The sequence below is a fragment of the Oncorhynchus nerka genome, unplaced genomic scaffold, assembly GCF_034236695.1.
Source record: "Oncorhynchus nerka isolate Pitt River unplaced genomic scaffold, Oner_Uvic_2.0 unplaced_scaffold_1497, whole genome shotgun sequence".
NCBI lineage: Eukaryota > Metazoa > Chordata > Actinopteri > Salmoniformes > Salmonidae > Oncorhynchus > Oncorhynchus nerka.
In genome coordinates, this window is record NW_027039817.1 from 78,689 (window position 1) to 102,439 (window position 23,751).

At 40.8% G+C, this 23,751-nt stretch overlaps 1 protein-coding gene across 2 annotated transcripts in view; it reads left to right on the forward strand.

The window, feature by feature from the left end:
* LOC135568546 (uncharacterized) overlaps positions 1-23,128 on the forward strand; it is a 72,709-nt gene extending 49,581 nt beyond the window's left edge. The window contains exons 5-7 of one of the 2 annotated variants that reach the window (XM_065015343.1): positions 11,815-11,931; positions 13,373-13,450; positions 22,790-23,128. In XM_065015343.1, coding sequence (XP_064871415.1) covers positions 11,815-11,931; positions 13,373-13,450; positions 22,790-22,910 — 316 coding nt within the window. In that variant the 3' untranslated portion in view covers positions 22,911-23,128. The remainder of the gene's footprint in view (positions 1-11,814; positions 11,932-13,372; positions 13,451-22,789) is intronic. The other variant, XR_010462676.1, reaches the window with a different exon arrangement.
* Positions 23,129-23,751: the final 623 nt, after the last annotated feature.

Sequence of the window (23,751 nt, forward strand, 5' to 3'; positions counted from 1 at the left end):
GACTAAATGTCAGTTGGCTTTTCAAAGCTGATCATTCAGAGTATATCTACTGCTGTCTCTAGAGAGTTGAAAACAGCAGGTCTGGGACAGGTAGCATGTCCGGTGAACAGGTCAGGGTTCCGTAGCCACAGGCAGAACGTTTGAAACTGAAGCTGCAGCATGGCCAGGTGGACTGGGGACAGCAAGGAGTCATCAGGCCAGGTAGACCTGAGGCATGGTCCTAGGGCTCAGGTCCTCAGAGAGAGAAAATTAGAGATATACTTAAATTCACACAGGACACCAGATAAGAAAGGAGAAATACTCCAGATATAACAGACTGACCTGACCCACAGCACCCCGACACAAACTATAATATATATATATTAACCTTTATAGGAGATTAGGAAGTATCTGACTATACAGTACAATAATATAAATATAACCCTTTATACGAGGTGCTAAACCTTAAACCTTTTCTGGTCATGGTTAACCATATTTGTTTTCAGAAAAAGGTATACAACCTAAACAAAACCTATGTCCCTGTCCTCTTTTTCAAGATGTGGCCGATTTAAACAGCCAGAAGACATTTTTTAAATTAAGAAACAACACTTTTTTTGATGACTTGTTGTTTCTAAATGGCTGCTGGGTAATTTGAAATGCATCGAAATGTTCGTTCGCCGGCATCGGATTGAGTGAAAGCTGCGCAGTTTCACTGAGTTAGAAAACAAACGGACAGGTATAGCTCATTGATTTGTAGATCTGATGCAGTTGCTACCTCAGATTATGAGCCTAGCAGGTGTCGTGAATGAGTTATGTAGTACCTACAGAAGGCCACAGAGAGGAGCAAGAGAGCTATAAACCCATACTGTTTTTTGCCTTAAAATCCCTAAACCTAACAATCAATCAAATGTATTTATAAAGCCCTTTTTACATCAGCATCTAACCCTACGTATTACCTATTTTAGCATTAACTTTAACCCAAATTATTTTAGAAACTGTTTTAGTAATAATATTATGTTAGTACATACCATTATAGTACCAAATAGCACTGATTATTTTGTTAATCGAAACCTGTCTCAGCATTTTGCTGTTTTTGTTTTGTTATTTTATTATATTTATTATTTCAAGGCAGAACACTTGATCAACAAATCACGTGTTTTATTTTTCAAATGTGGTTTGAACTGGATGACCTGGAAACCTCTATGTGAAAGTCTAGCAATTGGCGTGTGAAAGGTGGGGCAGGTTAGAGATCTAAGAAATTAACCAGAAAAATACACTTTATTTCTCAGCAGCCCCACCAATGTCTGTATTTGAATTAATAACTTTTAATTGCAAAATTTCCAATAGATGGGAGCATATGACCACAAAGCATCAGTTATAGTCTACAAGCAGCAATATGATGGACCATGAAGCATCAGTTATAGGCTACAAGCAGCAATATGATGGACATAAAATAGCAGCAACCACAGCCTATATGTCCCATTATTTTCTAAAATGGTCTCATGACTTTAGTTAGCTATATACCCTGTGTTGCTTTTGGTGGAGAAAAAAAGTGACTATAGCAGGTATTGAACCCCGGGTAAATAATCACTAGTCAAAACCTCAACCTTAGTATACATTCATTATAAACATCATCTTAATATCTGATATTGTGAGTAAACAACCTCGGAATAGAAAAGACAGAGTGCGACTTCCAGCCCGACAATAAATTACATCTTGCAACCCAGCAGTTAGCAAATAGCACATTTTCCACCTGGATTCGAACCAGCCACCTTTAGGCCACAGGTCCAACTCCTTAGCCACTGGGTGAGAACCTGAGTTAATCTTGGGGAATAAGCGTTATAAGAGTTAATCTGCCAAAATGAAGACAAAATGCTTTAGAAACACACATGGTATCACTTGTTATTCATAATTATTTTACATAAATTATTGCCAAAAGCACAAGACATATATTATTAATGTATTAATCATATCAAATATCAAAACATTATTTTCTAACTACTCAAAGCAATTACACGTGTGGCTCAGGAACCACTGACTGCATTATTCTATAGTATTATCAAGACACCTGCTGTTAACTCTTAACTACTTAGGACACCTGCTGTTAACTCTTAACTACTTAGGACACCTGCTGTTAACTCTTAACTACTTAGGACACCTGCTGTTAACTCTTAACTACTTAGGACAGCTCACCAGGTGTCCTAAATATCTGCCAACTAGGTGGGACTAGAGACTTCATAAATAGCTTTAATTTATACCCATAAGTGTAAAATGTCTTTATTCTCAGCACTTATACGACCAATTTTCTCCTCTGAGACACTTTGGCGATATGGACCCAGATCTCAACATATTGTTATAAAAAAACACAGAATGTTTGTTTTACATAATAATAAATAATGAATATTACTAATGTAACCCACTGTAAAGACTGGGTTTAGTTGATTGTGTTGCACTGCTCATGTCCGCGTTCTGGAACTGTCCGCGTCCCCGTACAGAACCGTCCGCGTCCCCGTACAGAACCGTCCGCGTCCCCGTACAGAACTGTCCGCGTCCACGTTCGGTGTGGCGCCAAGGATATTGTCCGGTTACGCGCAGAGTGGACTGAGGTGATCTTGGGGAATAACGACGGAGTTTGTTACAGTGTTGAGACACCGAAGTTTATTGTTCAATTTGCTTTTTTCTTTACGGTCAGGGACAGTATGAGTGTAGCCAGATCCTTTTCACTCTCTATCCTTGTTTCAATTTGTGTTTCACCGGATTCATCATCGAGACGAGGGACAGACGAACGACCTGCTAACTAACCAGCAGCATCCTAGTTATCCTAGCTAGTCGGTACAGCTCGGTAAGTTAGCTAGCTACTCTACCAGCAGCATCCTAGTTACCATAGCTACCACTACATCATCACCGGCTGTCTGCATTTCTTGTGGACCGATGGAGCTCCCCGGTTGTTTCTTCCACCTGTTAAATCCCGGTGAGGCTTCTCCCTCTCTCGTTGACGGATGCTGGCTACCTCTGTCCGGTTCTCCTCTCTTCACTAGATGGACGGTAACTTTAGTGTTTAAACCTCTGTGTCCAAGGACCGAACTTTTGAATATTATTTTCAGGACGCCTCAATAGCAGGTATTGAACCCCGGGTAAATAATCACTAGTGTTGATAAAAGGATATTAGAAGGGTGAGCCGGTTAAGGATGGATTCAGACCAGGTGTTAAAATTGTACGACAAGCGACAGTTTATTTCAGAGGGAGAATATCTGGTACACGTAAATACGGCTCTTCCGTTAGTTCGTGTTGGAACAGCAGGCAGAGAGCGTAAACAGTCAGCACAGCTCTTATATACGTCACAGAAAGTAGGTTGACCCTAGGAAGATCGGATCTCCGGATTGGTTCAGCTGGTTGTAGTCTTCTGCCATTGGCTCAGTTGTCTGTCCGTCATCGTAGAATCTTCTTCGGGCACACAGTGTTTGTTTAAAAGGGAGATTATGTGTGTAATGTGGGAGCTATCCTGTAGGGGACCCCACAGGCTTTACTGTGAGTTGTAGCCATGTAATTAGCAGTAAGTTAGTCACCTGCATACGAAATAGCAATTCCTTACAAAACCCTCTCTTCACGTCTCACCAGAGACGTGACACAACCTAACTGGATCCAGACACAAAGAGAAACTTCTCCCAAAAGGACTATGAAATAAGGCACGGTATTAAACAGAAATAGATATTTATGTATTACCATCATGTTCTCCATTCAATCCCACTATGTACTAAGTTGGCTACCAGCCACCTAGGAACTTACAACCCTCATTTAACAGAGCGGAGAACAGCTCAAAATAAAAGTAAAAATTATTGTCCACATTAGCCAGCTTTTTCCAGCAGGAAAAAGTTTCTGATACCCTCTCTTCACATCTCCTAAGAGATGTGATATAGTCCAGATACATTACTCCAAGCAAAAACGAAGACATAATCCAAAAAGGAAAAATATCCTAAACTAGGTATGTCTATCCGGAAATGGCCCACAAAGAAAAATAATTTCCCCCTCTCCCCATCCCAGATGGGACACAACATACAATGGAGAAGCTTAATCAATAAAAGCAACTGGATCCCCCTCCTAAAATTGCTGCAAAAACTGAAAGATGGGTCTCATGCTCCATACCGTTATCTCGCACCTGGCTCCTGTTATCTAACCAAAAAGACCGCTTGTTCTCGCAACCCCACGCTCTGAATGTGCCCTCCCTTCTGTATTTTTTCAGCATGAGAAAGTTCCATGGCCCTGATACTTTTAAGAATGTTTCAAATCAGCTAGGTAGCATAACACATACATACATCCACACAAGGCAACAGCAGATAATATTCAATCATATATATGGTAATGGCTATAATGTAAAATAACCCCAAGGGTGTGAACAAAAACTCAGCAATGAATCATATAACAGTTACAAAGTGTAAACTACCTTCATGTCAAAAGAGAACAGCTCATTCAAAAACAGAACAAAAGAAAATAGTGTGAAATTTAGGTCCCCCTTTTGACACCAGCTAGGGTGTCACTCAATTATCCTTTATTTCAGCAGTCATAGCATTTCATGAAAATAATAAAAAGTTTATTACTAATAACAAGTTATATATGCCTTTGTTGTATGCCCTTGTTCCCCCCAAGGGTGTCACTTATCAAAAACAGGATAAAACTTTATTGCTATTGACATGTAAGATGTAGGATAAAACTTTGGTCATGGAAAACAGAGTAAAGAATTATTAGAAACCATCTGGTCCTCTCAGCTACTTCTATCCTGTACCAGGTGGGCTCCTTGCCACCCAGGGACTCCAAACCATGTGTCATCATGAGTCAGTCCCATCCTCCCCTGAAAGCATGCTTCCGTATCGGCATCGCCAACTGGAGCATCAAGCAAAGGCATCATGCCTGAAGCCCTCACCACATCTGTAACAGACTTGTCAAAACACAGTATGATGCGAGCAGCACATCACATCAATAACAAATAATACAAGAATTAGGGTCAGAAATCCAGTAACCATCATACCAGTGTACTTACCAAACCAGGCCAAGAGAACAGACTCCTCCACCCCCCCCCCGTGGACCTCATCTTAGCAGACAGTGCATCAAGCCCGCCTTAGATTGTGAAGTTTAAAAACTATCATCTGGACTGGTATTAGGAATATACGTGCAACATTGTTTACCGAACATCTTGCAGACGTCCCCCTGACTGGCAAGAAGCATATTCAAGGCAAGTCTATTCTGTCTGGAAACCCCAAATGTGGCCTCAAGCTGTTCAGACATACTAGTGAGTGCATCACGGGAGTAATTCACAAAACGCTGTTGACTATAGTAGATATAATTAATCCATGCAGTCTGTCTAGCATCCACCATGGCTGGACCCATAGTAGGTAGTAAGTGCCAGAGTCCATCATTCCTACCCAAGGCCTGAAACTCATGAGGAATCCCCACTGGCACTCCCAACAGGTTAGTGTGTATGTCAACTACATCCTCTGTCCATGGAGCACTACTACATTTGTCTCCCATGGGATGGAATGTTTTCAGGTCCCCTGGTTACAGAACTCAGCAGCTGTTCAGCAACAACATCAACAATGGTCAGTGGAATTATCAAACTGGTCAGACCACACGTACCTTGCCATTCTCCTCTAAGAATGGGTCTCAGCCCTCTTTTGGCTCCACTCATCCAACATACATCAGCCAGACCACTAGTTTGGTTTAGGCCTGTAACTGGCCAAGTGGAATTAATGGTTATGTTACTCCTGCAATCAGCTTCAGGCAATCTCCCATAATCAATGCCATTACCTGTACCCGTGATGCACTCGTAATTGCCCCCATATGCCTCAACACCCCAAGAGGCCCGATGAGGAGGTACTGCAGGAAACACAAGGCTCAAAGAGGAACAGAGGGTTGAATTGGGCTTAACCTGGTAAAAACTTCTCAAAATACACAACCACCCCTCTCCTTCTCCTACAGCAAATGGGTGTAGCCAGAACAGGTCTAGCATAACTTCAAATAATACAGTCCTTTCCTCTCAGGGTTTTAGCTGTGTACCTCATATAAGACAGCCACAAATTGTCCCTACTATCAAAACCAGTCTCAGTTTCTAATTGATCAATAGCCGAATAGTCTCTAACATTAATTACCTGAATGGTATTTTTAACACAGTGGTGGTAGAGGAGTGTGTCCGGTTACCTCTGGTCTTGGCAGTACCTTGATAGAAAACACACCCATCATGTCTGTCCTCGTCCTTTGTAGTCCGAGGGTGTGAGTGCCTGCATCAGAGAGCTTAATAGTTTTGATGGTTAGTAGGATTTCATCACCTTTACAAAGTTCAACATTGCTCCCAGGTTTCCCCATATCATGGAAAACCTATCCACCCTTGTGGGATCCTCCATGCTATAAGGATACCCTCTTCTCCAATCCTAGAACTGTCCGAAGTCGGTTATCATGTAATCTCTACTCTAACTTCTTGTCTACCCAGATCTAGGGATTCTTATGCTTATTTTGGAACAAAATACACATCACTTAGCCAGAGCCAGACACATCTTCACTTCTATGAACAAAAACAGGGGTGATAGGACAGGTAGGGTTACTTCATTCGAGAGTTGGCCCCCGGAATTCTGTTAATTCCAGTTCTTCTCCCGAACTCTGTTTATTGTCCGACAGTGAAAAAATGTCTTACCCTTCCGCCGTGCGATATGAATCTGGGTAGCTCTTTCAGCTAGCTGTCACCAGGGGTCTTCTATGGTCCCCAAGCCTCTGGGACTGGATTGAGTGACTTCACCTGTAGTTCACCTGTAATGCATACAATCCTGGACATACAGGCTTGGTTAACAAACAATTTCTCATATGTTTTATCTGATTATATCTTTAACTTCTATTCCCAATTGTTAGCTTACATTTTTTTTTTTTTGTTTCCTATCCAATAAGCCCCATCCTATCCTAGACCACAATTTACCCATCCCCCTTTTGATACCTGACTCTGCCCAGGTATCAACCTTACCTACTCTAAATACTGACTTAGGTAAGATTAGTATATTATCCTTATGTCTGACATCATGAAGGAGCCCCTTTTAGTTTTCCACATGTCCAATTCTCCCTTGGGCGTCAATCCAGTACCAATTCCCTGTCAAGTTTCTTATCTACTTAAGAACTATCTGCGCTACTTATATATTCTCTTAAATATATATTTACCAATTTAAACCTTTTCTCTCATATTTCTCAAATACCACTAAGCTTCTAACTGTTTGACTTTATCCAAAATCATGTCTATGAGTGTCAATCTCTAAAGTCCTTACATTTCCTTTATCAACCTAACAATAATCCTAAATCATCACAGATGTCCTATATACCTGTTAAATTTAATACTATTTTTTTTTTTTTTTTTTTTAAACCCCTAATGGTAAAAAAAAAAAAATTCAAAACAAATGCTTATCATATCAAAATCCTTCCTTCAAGGACTCTCAGTATTCTATCTGACAATAACATGAATTTAATATATGTTGCAGAGTGCAGAATTCCTTGTCTACAGTGATTTATCACCCCTAAGAACTGAAACTTATTTTCCATGTAATTCCCTGCCCTATTGGCTTAATATATATCCTATCCTAACCTCCTACCCTAAACTCCTTTATAATGAATTTACCTTAAAACTAGTAACTCTATATGACCACATTCATTATACCAATGACTCTCCCCTAAGGCTGATCAGACCTTAGAAGACAGTCATGATAAGGTCCATGAGTCAACCCACCCTTTTATAGTCAAGTTCTATACTACACTAGACATATTAAAGAACCCTTTATCCTTAAAATCCAAATTCACTTGTGTAATTTAAAACTCATAAAATAAAAACTCATAAAGTTCCATATTTGAGCGTGTCTCTTTAAAATACCTTTGCACCAAAACAAATAGTCCTAACAAATGTTTTATGTGTATTTATTTGCAAACCTTAATGATTAATCAAAACTTCCAGGCCTTTCCAATTTGGTCATTTATGGCCTCATTCTCCCCAAGATTATAATCCCTGATATTTAATAAAAATATCGTATTTTCCCTTGGCTCCTTCAACTCACATTTACATCTCAATAAAACAAAACACCATCTGCGTGTTCCTCAAGGAAAAACAACTTGCCCCTGTTACGTATGTCTACGTATCAAGGGAAATGTTCAAATAACCAAATTCAACCTCGCTAGTTTACCGAAACATGTACAATGTTTTACCATAGAGGTTGCTTTTCACCATTAATACCCTGACACCGTTCCACATAATGGAAACAGTGCTCAAATTCACTGGTGCTATTCAAACGATCAAACCAAGAATCAACAACCATCAGAATCCACCATCACGATGTTTTATGACTCAGACATCCAATCCCTCTCTCTCACGGCCCAATTACAGTCCAAATAAACGCCACAAATCAATGATACCCACCCAGCGAATCAGCTGCTAGTTTTTAGCATCTTTCCTGACGATTTACATACTCCTTTTAAAGGACACTAACCATTTTCTCTGTCACCCCCAGTCAAGACATCATTTCCGTGGCGACGGAAACCTCGCTAGTGATGTCATCAACAAGCGCTCAATCTTGACTCATTTCACAACGATTTTCAACTCATTGTAAATAATGGTTGGCTTTCTGCAACAGTATTTCGGGTTCGATAAACCAAACCTAATTTATCACATCTGTTGAATCCTGATTTAGAGTTTACAACATCAATCAACATCTCTCAATTCGCTAATCTTATAAAAACATTTCGATGGACACAAATCTATCGTAATTGTTCCCTCGTTATTATTCAGAATTAATTTGATTTAAGTTACTGTCTCGTCTTTGAATTAGCATTTTAATTACGACTCTTTTCCCAATGTATTATTCCCAACAAATCATTTAGTGAACAGACATCGCCTTGCATCAAAATCTCCGTTCTTATATTAAGTTGAATGAATTAGTCTTTCAATTTGAACCAAACAAACTATTTAAAACGTTCAGTTTATATCTTATACCAATACTAGTGACTATAACTTTCTCTGCAAAACAACCAGTTCAATTACAACCAAAGACTCAGACATATATAACTATTCTTTACACCTCAGCTGGGAACCGAACCCCGGCCTCCCACGTGTCAGGCGAGAACTCCACCACTGAACCACCAATGCTATGGAACTGAGATTCTCCGCAAATAGACCCAATTTACAGTTATCTGTATTTGTTACTCCGGCATCTGAACAACAGAAAATAGCACTAATTTAAACGCCCAAAGTTTTCCCTCAATTAGGATTCTCATTAATCTCGCTCCCTTCGTATCTGACCCTTCTTTCTTAAATACTTGAATTTTGTTCTTTTCTGTCTCTTTCTCTCTAGCTTCCTGCAACGTCTCTTTTAACCCACATTCCATTGTTTTCAGCTGAACTGCGGATGGCGGTCCTCCTCCTAAATGACCTTCCTGTGTCCATTTTAGCTTTAAACCCTCCCAAACTTTCTTCATGTGCTTCCATTGTCCCTTTCCCCCTGATCTATATTCTATTTTTTGTTCTAAAAACTCATTAAACCTCAGTTTTGGAGTATTGGGGGTCGCCATTGTGAATTTGCTTTAGTCGTAATTAAATTTAATTCAATCGGAATTTAATCGTAGTTTTAATCGTAATCCTCTCCTTCTATCTGAATATAGTTAGCATATACTTCGCCCGACGTTGATTAATACCCACGATATACTGAAGAGACACTGCTACACGTGCTCTGTCTTATCTCTGAGCTTCTCCTTTGTATGTTTTAGTTCGAGAAAAACGCATGAGTCGGTATGGGATTTGTGGAGCGCACAACCAAGGGATCTATTCGACTAATTAGTCTCAACTTTCAAATATTATGTTCAGATATTATTTCAATTATACATCAGTCATTTCATTCCTGATTATACATCCAACACAGAAGTCATTGATACATACAATATAGAAGTTTCGGATTTATCCAATAATCCTTATTATATGATTCTATCTCTCTCTCTCTATGTGACCACCAACAATCTTAATGGAAACAATTACAACCACCTTTCATTTTCATTTAAACAGTTACAAATAGACAAAACAAGACAAAACACACAATTACAGGTTATATCTCTGATTTCTTATTAATCGACCCCTATCAGACCGAACTAAGCGGATTTACTGGATAGAATTCAACTCTAGAATCCAACTCTAATCCCTACTGACCCCTATCGAATTAACAATATCAAAATTAATACACGTTATCTCTCTGACCCCTGAAAGCCGATCCTTATCAGTGAATTTCTATCGGACTGTGCCGTGCCGGGTCGCAGGAGAAAATGACACTTTCCCCCCTCGGTGCCAGATTTAATGAATAGTAATTAACTATCCCCTTACCGATCTCTATTCCTGATTTATATCACACTAACCCCTATCAGAATTAATACACACATGTCCAACCCCTATCGGAACTGAATTTAATATATGTCCGATCCCTATTGGAACTTTTTAGGCCTTTAAGTGATCTCTCATCATTGAAAGCTATCAGACTGCGCTGACCGGGTCACGGGACAAAATTACACAATCTATCCCCTCGGCGCCAGATTTAATGAATAGTAATCAGCTATCCCCTTACTGATATCTCATCAATGATTTATATCACACCAGCCGTCGCTGGCTCGTACCTACATATCTTCACTACACTGTTCTTTTCGACTCGTCAGCAAATGTATAAATTTACACAAGAATTCATACTTACTCGGAAATACTGATCAAAATTTAGGCAGACTATACGACAATATGCAAAGTTTGATTTAACAGGTTTTGCTTACCTTATTTATGGTGCACCTTTAGATCAGTTTCCCGAGTTGAGCAGAATTGTTGTCCACCCAGCGAAAATCATCACTCGTCCTCCTTGAATCGTCCTTTCCACGCGCTCACCCACTCTCTCACACCCAATCTGCTCACTTCGACTGGACCGTTAGTTAACCATCCTCTGCTACCAAGTTCTGTTAGAAATTAAATGTGTAGATGGGTGAGCCGGTCAAGGATCGATTCAGACTAAGTGGTAAATTTTATGACAAGTAAACAGTTTATTCAGTGTGAAAATATGTAGTACAACGTAATTACGGCTCTTCCGTTAGTTCGTGTTGGAACAGCAGGCAGAGAGCGTAAACAGTCAGCACAGCTCTTATATACGTCACAGAAAGTAGGTTGACCCTAGGAAGATCGGATCTCCGGATTGGTTCAGCTGGTTGTAGTCTTCTGCCATTGGCTCAGTTGTCTGTCCGTCATCGTAGAATCTTCTTCGGGCACACAGTGTTTGTTTAAAAGGGAGATTATGTGTGTAATGTGGGAGCTATCCTGTAGGGGACCCCACAGGCTTTACTGTGAGTTGTAGCCATGTAATTAGCAGTAAGTTAGTCACCTGCATACGAAATAGCAATTCCTTACAGCGGGTCGATGCTGGTTGATGAATTGACAATGAATGTACTAGTGGAGGGAACATTTCCTGTGACAGGAAGAAGCACACAGGAGTTTTCCTGTGAGGGGGACTGGTGGTGTATCCAGGGAGAAAACTAAACTGATCTTCTGAAATGTCATTTGTGGTCTTCTGCTGCCATCTATTGGAATTATGTAGCAACTGCAGTAGTACTGAATAATGTTTAATTCCTTACTAAACTAGTAATTACTCAGAATTGCAAAATATAACATTTTCTAGTTCATTTTACTTCTAGTTCATTTTACCATTAAATAACCATTTATAGTGTAACAAACATTGAAACTGACATAAACCAAAAACACCATACATTTAGTAGATGAGAGATGTAATGTTTGTCTCTGTTGTGTTGAAGTCCAATCAAGCAGGAGAGACCAGCCTCCCCTGTTCCCAGCTGTGTGTCCATGAAGAGTGACCAGTCTATGATGGAACCTATAGAGTTTAGAAAGGGAGACTTTTCTACTGAACAAAGGTAAGAAGAACTCATGGGTCCTGGTCAGTGAGTTAAACAACACTGTCTCTAGTAATTTCTCCTCCCATTTTCCCATTTATTGTTGTTGTTTTCATAATCCATAGGCTAATCATTTTGTCCATTTTCATAGTCCTAAAACAATATTAAACAAACACAACATTCCCTCCCTGTGTGTGTGTGTGTGTGTGTGTGTCTGAACTCCCTGGATGAGGAGATGTAATCTCTATCCCTATTGCCTAGTCACTTATACCCCTACCTACATGTGGCTATTACCTCAATTACCTAAACTACCTGGTACCCTGCACATTGACTCAGTACTGGTACTCCTTATAGTCTCATTATTACCTCAACTACCTGGTACCCTGCACATTGACTCAGTACTGGTACTCCTTATAGCCTCATTATTACCTCAACTACCTGGTACCCTGCATATTGACTCAGTACTGGTTCTCCTTATAGTCTCATTATTACCTCAACTACCTGGTACCCTGCACATTGACTCAGTACTGGTACTCCTTATAGCCTCATTATTACCTCAACTACCTGGTACCCTGCACATTGACTCAGTACTGGTTCTCCTTATAGCCTCATTATTACCTCAACTACCTGGTACCCTGCACATTGACTCAGTACTGGTTCTCCTTATAGCCTCATTATTACCTCAACTTCCTGGTACCCTGCACATTGACTCAGTACTGGTACTCCTTATAGTCTCATTATTACCTCAACTACCTGGTACCCTGCACATTGACTCAGTACTGGTACTCCTTATAGTCTCATTATTACCTCAACTACCTGGTACCCTGCACATTGACTCAGTACTGGTTCTCCTTATAGCCTCATTATTACCTCAACTACCTGGTACCCTGCACATTGACTCAGTACTGGTTCTCCTTATAGCCTCATTATTACCTCAACTACCTGGTACCCTGCACATTGACTCAGTACTGGTACTCCTTATAGTCTCATTATTACCTCAACTAAATGGTACCCTGCACATTGACTCAGTACTGGTTCTCCTTATAGTCTCATTATTATCTCAACTACCTGGTACCCTGCACATTGACTCAGTACTGGTACTCCTTATAGTCTCATTATTACCTCAACTACCTGGTACCCTGCACATTGACTCAGTACTGGTACTCCTTATAGTCTCATTATTACCTCAACTACCTGGTACCCTGCAAATTGACTCAGTACTGGTACTCCTTATAGTCTCATTATTACCTCAACTACCTGGTACCCTGCACATTGACTCAGTACTGGTTCTCCTTATAGTCTCATTATTACCTCAACTACCTGGTACCCTGCACATTGACTCAGTACTGGTACTCCTTATAGTCTCATTATTACCTCAACTACCTGGTACCCTGCACATTGACTCCTTATAGTCTCATTATTGTTGTTTTGTCTTACTATTTCCTTTGTTTTTTTTTACAAGGTACAATGTATCACGTCTGGTGAACAGGTTCCACATCCTCAGTCAGACCAGTACAAACAGGATCAGCAGCACAACAAGGTATCAGGTCTGGCGGAGCATTTATCAATACTGATAGGACGGGAAGAAAGGGAACGCTGCTCTCAGATCAGTTTTCTCCATTCAAATCTTTGCTTAACATTATAATTATGTCACAATACTGACCACAGATCAGCTTCTATTATCACCTATGGCTTCAAGTATTGAGGAGGTTTAGTCTAATGCTTACCCAATTAAAATGCACTAAATCCCAGATTTGGCACATCATTGTGTTCATGTTACACATCATTAAATATATTGAGACAAATTACAGAGTAGCCTACAAGTAGCAAAATAGAACTCAATATATTGAACAATATGATTGAAATAGGCCTAAAGCCAGTTCATGGTTTAATGCAGTCATCTCGGTTTTCATTTGAAGCAAATTTGTAGAAGTCCCTTGTTTGAATCAATTGTAAAGACATTGTCAACTTTGTTCTGAATTTATCGGTGTCACAGAGAGACGGATAAACCATGTGATTCTATGTTTAGCAGAGATCTTCTGTGTATAAAGTCATGCGGAAGGGCAAAAAATAATCTAACGACTCACTCAGATGATCTACGAGTGGTGTTAGATTACTCATCTGTTCTAGTGGTCTGAGGCAGGTGTTAGTTTACTCAGCTGTTCTAGTGGTCTGAGGCAGGTGGTAGATTACTCAGCTGTTCTAGTGGTCTGAAGCAGGTGTTAGTTTACTCAGCTGTTCTAGTGGTCTGAGGCAGGTGTTAGTTTACTCAGCTGTTCTAGTGGTCTGAGGCAGGTGTTAGTTTACTCAGCTGTTCTAGTGGTCTGAGACAGGTGTTAGTTTACTCAGCTGTTCTAGTGGTCTAAGGTGTTAGTTTACTCAGCTGTTCTAGTGGTCTGAGACAGGTGTTAGTTTACTCAGCTGTTCTAGTGGTCTGAGGCAGGTGTTAGATTACTCAGCTGTTCTAGTGGTCTGAGGCAGGTGTTAGTTTACTCAGCTGTTCTAGTGGTCTGAGGCAGGTGTTAGATTACTCAGCTGTTCTAGTGGTCTGAGGCAGGTGTTAGATTACTCAGCTGTTCTAGTGGTCTGAGGCAGGTGTTAGATTACTCAGCTGTTCTAGTGGTCTGAGGCAGGTGTTAGTTTACTCAGCTGTTCTAGTGGTCTGAGGCAGGTGTTAGATTACTCATCTGTTCTAGTGGTCTGAGGCAGGTGTTAGTTTACTCAGCTGTTCTAGTGGTCTGAGACAGGTGTTAGTTTACTCAGCTGTTCTAGTGGTCTGAGGCAGGTGTTAGTTTACTCAGCTGTTCTAGTGGTCTGAGGCAGGTGTTAGTTTACTCAGCTGTTCTAGTGGTCTGAGGCAGGTGTTAGTTTACTCAGCTGTTCTAGTGGTCTGAGGCAGGTGTTAGTTTACTCAGCTGTTCTAGTGGTCTGAGGCAGGTGTTAGATCACTCAGCTGTTCTAGTGGTCTGAGGCAGGTGTTAGATTACTCAGCTGTTCTAGTGGTCTGAGGCAGGTGTTAGATTACTCAGTTGTTCTAGTGGTCTGAGGCAGGTGTTAGATTACTCAGCTGTTCTAGTGGTCTGAGACAGGTGTTAGATTACTCAGCTGTTCTAGTGGTCTGAGGCAGGTGTTAGATTACTCATCTGTTCTAGTGGTCTGAGGCAGGTGTTAGATTACTCAGCTGTTCTAGTGGTCTGAGGCAGGTGTTAGATTACTCATCTGTTCTAGTGGTCTGAGGCAGGTGTTAGATTACTCAGCTGTTCTAGTGGTCTGAGGAAGGTGTTAGATTACTCATCTGTTCTAGTGGTCTGAGGCAGGTGGTAGATTACTCATCTGTTCTAGTGGTCTGAGGCAGGTGTTAGATTACTCAGCTGTTCTAGTGGTCTGAGACAGTTGTTAGATTACTCAGCTGTTCTAGTGGTCTAAGGTGTTAGATTACTCAGCTGTTCTAGTGGTCTGAGGCAGGTGTTAGATTACTCAGTTGTTCTAGTGGTCTGAGGCAGGTGTTAGATTACTCAGCTGTTCTAGTGGTCTGAGACAGGTGTTAGATTACTCAGCTGTTCTAGTGGTCTGAGGCAGGTGTTAGATTACTCAGCTGTTCTAGTGGTCTGAGGCAGGTGTTAGATTACTCATCTGTTCTAGTGGTCTGAGGCAGGTGTTAGATTACTCAGCTGTTCTAGTGGTCTGAGGCAGGTGTTAGATTACTCATCTGTTCTAGTGGTCTGAGGCAGGTGTTAGATTACTCAGCTGTTCTAGTGGTCTGAGGAAGGTGTTAGATTACTCATCTGTTCTAGTGGTCTGAGGCAGGTGGTAGATTACTCATCTGTTCTAGTGGTCTGAGGCAGGTGTTAGATTACTCAGCTGTTCTAGTGGTCTGAGACAGTTGTTAGATTACTCAGCTGTTCTAGTGGTCTAAGGTGTTAGATTACTCAGCTGTTCTAGTGGTCTGAGGCAGGTGTTAGATTACTCATCTGTTCTAGTGGTCTGAGGCAGGTGTGAGATTACTCAGCTGTTCTAGTGGTCTAAGGCAGGTGTTAGATTACTCAGCTGTTCTAGTGGTCTGAGGCAGGTGTTAGATTACTCAGCTGTTCTAGTGGTCTGAGGCAGGTGTTAGATTACTCAGCTGTTCTAGTGGTCTGAGGCAGGTGTTAGATTACTCAGCTGTTCTAGTGGTCTGAGGCACACGTGTATCATTTGTACAGTTCTTTATAAAAAATGCAGTTATTTGTTACATTTGACTGTATGACTGATATATATGATATATATTATTACTGTGTAAAACCTAGCAGTACTACTGATTTCTCTGAGAGTGAGGCAGATATATAGTATTACTGTGTAAAACCTAGCAGTACTACTGATTTCTCTGAGAGTGGGGCAGATATATATTATTACTGTATAAAACCTAGCAGTACTACTGATTTCTCTGAGAGTGAGGCAGATATATATTATTACTGTGTAAAACCTATTAGTACTACTGATTTCTCTGAGAGTGGGGCAGATATATATTATTACTGTATAAAACCTAGCAGTACTACTGATTTCTCTGAGAGTGAGGCAGATATATATTATTACTGTGTAAAACCTATTAGTACTACTGATTTCTCTGAGAGTGGGGCAGATATATATTATTACTGTATAAAACCTAGCAGTACTACTGATTTCTCTGAGAGTGAGGCAGATATATATTATTACTGTATAAAACCTAGCAGTACTACTGATTTCTCTGAGAGTGAGGCAGATATATATTATTACTGTATAAAACCTAGCAGTACTACTGATTCCTCTGAGAGTGAGACAGATATGTAGCACTTAAGAAAAAAACATGATTATTTTTTCTTTTTGAAAGGAAACCATCAAGTGATAGATTTTAAACAAATGCATGTCTGTCATTGAACAACCCCATGCCGTGATTAGATAGTGGAAAAAAACACCAATCTTTTTCATAATTTCTTTAAATAATAAAAGCTAATTTAGATAATTTTCTGAAAAAATAAATACTCCTGGTATATACCAGGTATCTAAACACAGAGTAGATACTCCTGGTATATACCAGGTATCTAAACACAGAGTAAATACTCCTGGTATATACCAGGTATCTAAACACAGAGTAAATACTCCTGGTATATACCAGGTATCTAAACACAGAGTAAATACTCCTGGTATATACCAGGTATCTAATCACAGAGTAAATACTCCTGGTATATACCAGGTATCTAATCACAGAGTAGATACTCCTGGTATATACCAGGTTTCTATCACAGAGTAAATACTCCTGGTATATACCAGGTATCTAAGCACAGAGTAAATACTACTGGTATATACCAGGTATCTAATCACAGAGTAAATACTCCTGGTATATACCAGGTTTCTATCACAGAGTAAATACTCCTGATAATTGATACAAATAGCGTGTTTGTGTTCAAAATGTTAAACACAGGTTCTACAAATCCCAGGGCACAAAACAGACACGGTTTTAAAAATCTAACTTTTAAAAGGTTGTATTCTGTTAACTCATACCCAAGTAAAACTGAATGCTCTTCAACTGATCGCTGCCTGCACCCGCCCACCTGACTAGCATCACTACTCTGGACGGTTCTGACTTAGAATACGTGGACAATTACAGATACCCAACCGACTAGCATCACTACTCTGGACGGTTCTGACTTAGAATACGTGGACAACTACAAATACCTGGGTGTCTGGTTAGACTGTAAACTCTCCTTCCAGACTCACATTAAGCATCTCAATCCAAAAATTAAATCTAGAATCAGCTTCCTATTTCGCAACAAAGCCTCCTTCACTCATGCTGCCAAACATACCCTCGTAAAACTGACTAGCCTACCGACTGTCATTTACAAAATAGCCTCCAACACTCTACTCAGCAAATCGGATGCAGTCTATCACAGTGCCATCCGTTTTGTCACCAAAGCCCCATACACTACCCACCACTGAGACCTGTATGCTGTTGTTGGCTGGTCCTCACTACACATTCCGCCGCCAAACCCACTGGCTCCAGGTTATCTGTAAGTCTTTGCTAGGTAAAGCCACGCTTTATCTCAGCTCACTGGTCACCATAGCAACACCCACTTGTAGCACGCGCTCCAGCAGGTATAGTTCACTGGTCATCCCCAAAGCCAACACCACTATGGCACTATGGCCTATCTATTGCCTTAATTCCCTAATCGTACTACATCTGCACACACTGAACACAGATTGTTCTATTGTGTTACCGACTGTCCGTTTGCTAATCCCTTTCTATTGTGTTACCGACTGTCCGTTTGCTAATCCCTTTCTATTGTGTTACCGACTGTCTGTTTGCTAATCCCTTTCTATTGTGTTACCGACTGTCCGTTTGCTAATCCCTTTCTATTGTGTTACCGACTGTCCGTTTGCTAATCCCTTTCTATTGTGTTACCGACTGTCCGTTTGCTAATCCCTTTCTATTGTGTTACTGTCAGTTTGCTAATCCCTTTCTATTGTGTTACCGACTGTCCGTTTGCTAATCCCTTTCTATTGTGTTACCGACTGTCCGTTTGCTAATCCCTTTCTATTGTGTTACTGACTGTCCGTTTGCTAATCCCTTTCTATTGTGTTACTGACTGTCCGTTTGCTAATCCCTTTCTATTGTGTTACCGACTGTCCATTTGCTAATCCCTTTCTACTGTGTTACCGACTGTCCGTTTGCTAATCCTTTCTATTGTGTTACCGACTGTCCGTTTGCTAATCCCTTTCTATTGTGTTACTGACTGTCCGTTTGCTAATCCTTTCTATTGTTACTGACTGTCCGTTTGCTAATCCCTTTCTATTGTGTTACTGACTGTCCGTTTGCTAATCCCTTTCTATTGTGTTACCGACTGTCCGTTTGCTAATCCCTTTCTATTGTGTTACTGTCCGTTTGCTAATCCCTTTCTATTGTATTTACCGACTGTCCGTTTGCTAATCCCTTTCTATTGTGTTACCGACTGTCCGTTTGCTAATCCCTTTCTATTGTGTTACCGACTGTCCGTTTGCTAATCCCTTTCTATTGTGTTACCGACTGTCAGTTTGCTAATCCCTTTCTATTGTGTTACCGACTGTCCGTTTGCTAATCCCTTTCTATTGTGTTACCGACTGTCCGTTTGCTAATCCCTTTCTATTGTGTTACCGACTGTCCGTTTGCTAATCCCTTTCTATTGTGTTACCGACTGTCCGTTTGCTAATCCCTTTCTATTGTGTTACCGACTGTCCGTTTGCTAATCCCTTTCTATTGTGTTACCGACTGTCCGTTTGCTAATCCCCTTTCTATTGTGTTACCGACTGTCCATTTGCTAATCCCTTTCTACTGTGTTACCGACTGTCCGTTTGCTAATCCCTTTCTATTGTGTTACCGACTGTCCGTTTGCTAATCCCTTTCTATTGTGTTACTGACTGTCCGTTTGCTAATCCCTTTCTATTATTTACCGACTGTCCGTTTGCTAATCCCTTTCTATTGTGTTACTGACTGTCCGTTTGCTAATCCCTTTCTATTGTGTTACCGACTGTCCGTTTTGCTAATCCCTTTCTATTGTGTTACTGTCCGTTTGCTAATCCCTTTCTATTGTGTTACCGACTGTCAGTTTGCTAATCCTTTCTATTGTGTTACCGACTGTCCGTTTTGCTAATCCCTTTCTATTGTGTTACCGACTGTCCGTTTGCTAATCCCTTTCTATTGTGTTACCGACTGTCAGTTTGCTAATCCCTTTCTATTGTGTTACCGACTGTCCGTTTGCTAATCCCTTTCTATTGTGTTACCGACTGTCCGTTTGCTAATCCCTTTCTATTGTGTTACCGACTGTCCGTTTGCTAATCCCTTTCTATTGTGTTACCGACTGTCCGTTTGCTAATCCCTTTCTATTGTGTTACCGACTGTCCGTTTGCTAATCCCTTTCTATTGTGTTACCGACTGTCCGTTTGCTAATCCCTTTCTATTGTGTTTACCGACAGTCCGTTTGCTAATCCCTTTCTATTGTAGTTTACCGACTGTCCGTTTGCTAATCCCTTTCTATTTTGTTACTGACTGTCCGTTTGCTAATCCCTTTCTATTGTGTTACTGACTGTCCGTTTGCTAATCCCTTTCTATTGTGTTACCGACTGTCCGTTTGCTAATCCCTTTCTATTGTGTTACTGACTGTCCGTTTGCTAATCCCTTTCTATTGTGTTACCACTGTCCGTTTGCTAATCCCTTTCTATTGTGTTACCACTGTCCGTTTGCTAATCCCTTTCTATTGTGTTACTGACTGTCCGTTTGCTAATCCCTTTCTATTGTGTTACCACTGTCCGTTTGCTAATCCCTTTCTATTGTGTTACCGACTGTCCGTTTGCTAATCCATGGAACTCTAAATTGTTGTTTTTGTCGCACAGCTTTGCTTTATCTTGGCCAGGCCGCAGTTGTAAATGAGAACTTGTTCTTAATAGGCCAACCTGGTTAAATAAAGGTTAAATAAAAATGACAAATAAATAACTTAATTACCAATTATTAGAAGGAAAACTATTTCACTCATATTTTAATACATTTTAGGTCAGATTTCATATAAACCTGTAAACACTAGACAGATACTTTAAGGGTTTTTAGCTCAATCATCTGAGCTGGAGTTTACAAACACAACACATAAAGCCAACACATAAACAAATGTAGTCCCAGATATAAATCAAATTGGTGACATACACATGATTAGCAGATGTTATTGGTCACATACACATGGTTAGCAGATGTTATTGGTTACATACACAGGGTTAGCAGATGTTATTGGTTACATACACATGGTTAGCAGATGTTATTGGTCACATACACAGGGTTAGCAGATGTTATTGGTCACATACACATGGTTAGCAGATGTTATTGGTCACATACACATGGTTAGCAGATGTTATTGGTCCCATACACAGGGTTAGCAGATGTTATTGGTCACATACACAGGGTTAGCAGATGTTATTGGTCACATACACATGGTTAGCAGATGTTATTGGTTACATACACATGGTTAGCAGATGTTATTGGTCACATGGTTAGCAGATGTTATTGGTCACATACACATGATTAGCAGATGTTATTGGTCACATACACATGGTTAGCAGATGTTATTGGTCACATACACAGGGTTAGCAGATGTTATTGGTCACATACACAGGGTTAGCAGATGTTATTGGTCACATACACATGGTTAGCAGATGTTATTGGTCACATACACATGGTTAGCAGATGTTATTTACAATGTCTGCCTAGGAACAGTGGTTAACTGCCTTGTTCAGGGGCAGATTTTTACCTTGTCAGCTCAGGGATTCAATCTAGCAACCTTTCGGTTACTGGCCCAACACTCTAACCACGAGGCTACCTGCCACCTCTACACTCTAACCACGAGGCTACCTGCCACCTCTACACTCTAACCAGGAGGCTACCTGCCATCTCTACACTCTAACCACAAGGCTACCTGCCATCTCTACACTCTAACCACAAGGCGACCTGCCACCTCTACACTCTAACCACAAGGCTACCTGCCGCCACAGACATACATGGTATCACTTGTTATACATAATTATTATACATAAATCATTGCCAAAAGCACAAGACATACTGTTGCATGTTGGTCTATATTATTAATGGATTGATCATATAGAAATATAAAACATTCTTTTAACTACTACAATGCAATTACATGTGGAGCAGGAACCACTGACTCACTGCATTATTCTATAGTATTATCAAGACACCTGCTGTTAACTCTTAACTACTTAGGACACCTGCTGTTAACTCTTAACTACTTAGGACACCTGCTGTTAACTCTTAACTACTTAGGACACCTGCTGTTAACTCTTAACTACTTAGGACAGCTCACCAGGTGTCCTAAATATTGCGTACAGAACTGTCCGCGTCCCCGTACAGAACTGTCCGCGTCCACGTTCGGTGTGGCGCCAAGCCGGTTACGCGCAGAGTGGACTGAGGTGATCTCGGGGAATAACGATGGAGTTTGTTACAGTGTTGAGACACCGAAGTTTATTGTTCAATTTGCTTTTTTCTTTACGGTCAGGGACAGTATGAGTGTAGCCAGATCCTTTTCACTCTCTATCCTTGTTTCAATTTGTGTTTCACCGGATTCATCATCGAGAGGAGGGACAGACGAACGACCTGCTAACTAGCCAAGCTATTCGGTACAGCTCGGTAAGCTAGCTAGCTACTTTACCAGCAGCATCCTAGTTATCCTAGCTATTCGGTACAGCTCGGTAAGCTAGCTAGCTACTCTACCAGCAGCATCCTAGTTACCATAGCTACCACTACATCATCACCGGCTCCCCGGTTGTTTCTTCCACCTGTTAAATCCCGGTGAGGCTTCTCCTCGTTGACGGATGCTGGCTACCTCTGTCCGGTTCTCCTCTCTTCACTAGATGGACGGTAACTTTAGTGTTTAACCCTCTGTGTCCAAGGACCAAACTTTTGAATATTATTTTCAGGGCGCCTCAATAGCAGGTATTGAACCCCGGGTAAATAATCACTAGTCAGAACCTCAACCTCAGTATACATTCATTATAAGAAATCATCTTAATATCTGATATTGTGAGTAAACAACCTCGAGAGTGCGTCTTCCAGACCTCCAATAAATTACATAATTCAACCCTCCCGGTTAGTAAATTTACCTCAACATGCCCCCGGAGAAGGCAGAGTAACGACACCAGCCTTTTAGCGGGGCTGACAGACTGACTACAACGTTCGCGTCGCTAAATTAATTTCGTTTTTAAAAATGACACACTGCTCGCGCGCTGCAACGAGCGTCTAGAAGTCAGTTCTATTTGTGAAACTCTTCTTATGTTTCCCCATCTGAGCTCAGAGTAGATGAGAGATGTAATGTTTGTCTCTGTTGTGTTGAAGACCAATCAAGCAGGAGAGACCAGCCTCCCCTGTTCCCAGCTGTGTGTCCATGAAGAGTGACTGGTCTATGAGTCAACCGTTACAGTTTAGAGAGGGAGACTTTTCTACTGAACAAAGGTAAGAAGAACTCATGGGTCCTGGTCAGTGAGTTAAACAACACTGTCTCTAGTCATTTCTCCTCCCATTTTCCCATTTATTGTTGTTGTTTTCATAATCAATAGGCTAATCATTTTGTCCATTTTCATAGTCCTAAAACAATATTAAACAAACACAACATTGACTCAGTACTGGTACTCCTTATAGCCTCATTATTACCTCAACTACCTGGTACCCTGCACATTGACTCAGTACTGGTACTCCTTATAGTCTCATTATTACCTCAACTACCTGGTACCCTGCACATTGACTCAGTACTGGTAGTCCTTATAGTCTCATTATTACCTCAACTACCTGGTACCCTGCACATTGACTCAGTACTGGTACTCCTTATAGCCTCATTATTACCTCAACTACCTGGTACCCTGCACATTGACTCAGTACTGATACTCCTTATAGTCTCATTATTACCTCAACTACCTGGTACCCTGCACATTGACTCAGTACTGGTACTCCTTATAGTCTCATTATTACCTCAACTACCTGGTACACTGCACATTGACTCAGTACTGATACTCCTTATAGTCTCATTATTACCTCAACTACCTGGTACCCTGCACATTGACTCAGTACTGGTAATCCTTATAGCCTCATTATTACCTCAACTACCTGCACATTGACTCAGTACTGGTACTCCTTATAGTCTCATTATTACCTCAACTACCTGGTACCCTGCACATTGACTCAGTACTGGTTCTCCTTATAGTCTCATTATTACATCAACTACCTGGTACCCTGCACATTGACTCAGTACTGGTTCTCCTTATAGTCTCATTATTACCTCAACTACCTGGTACCCTGCACAT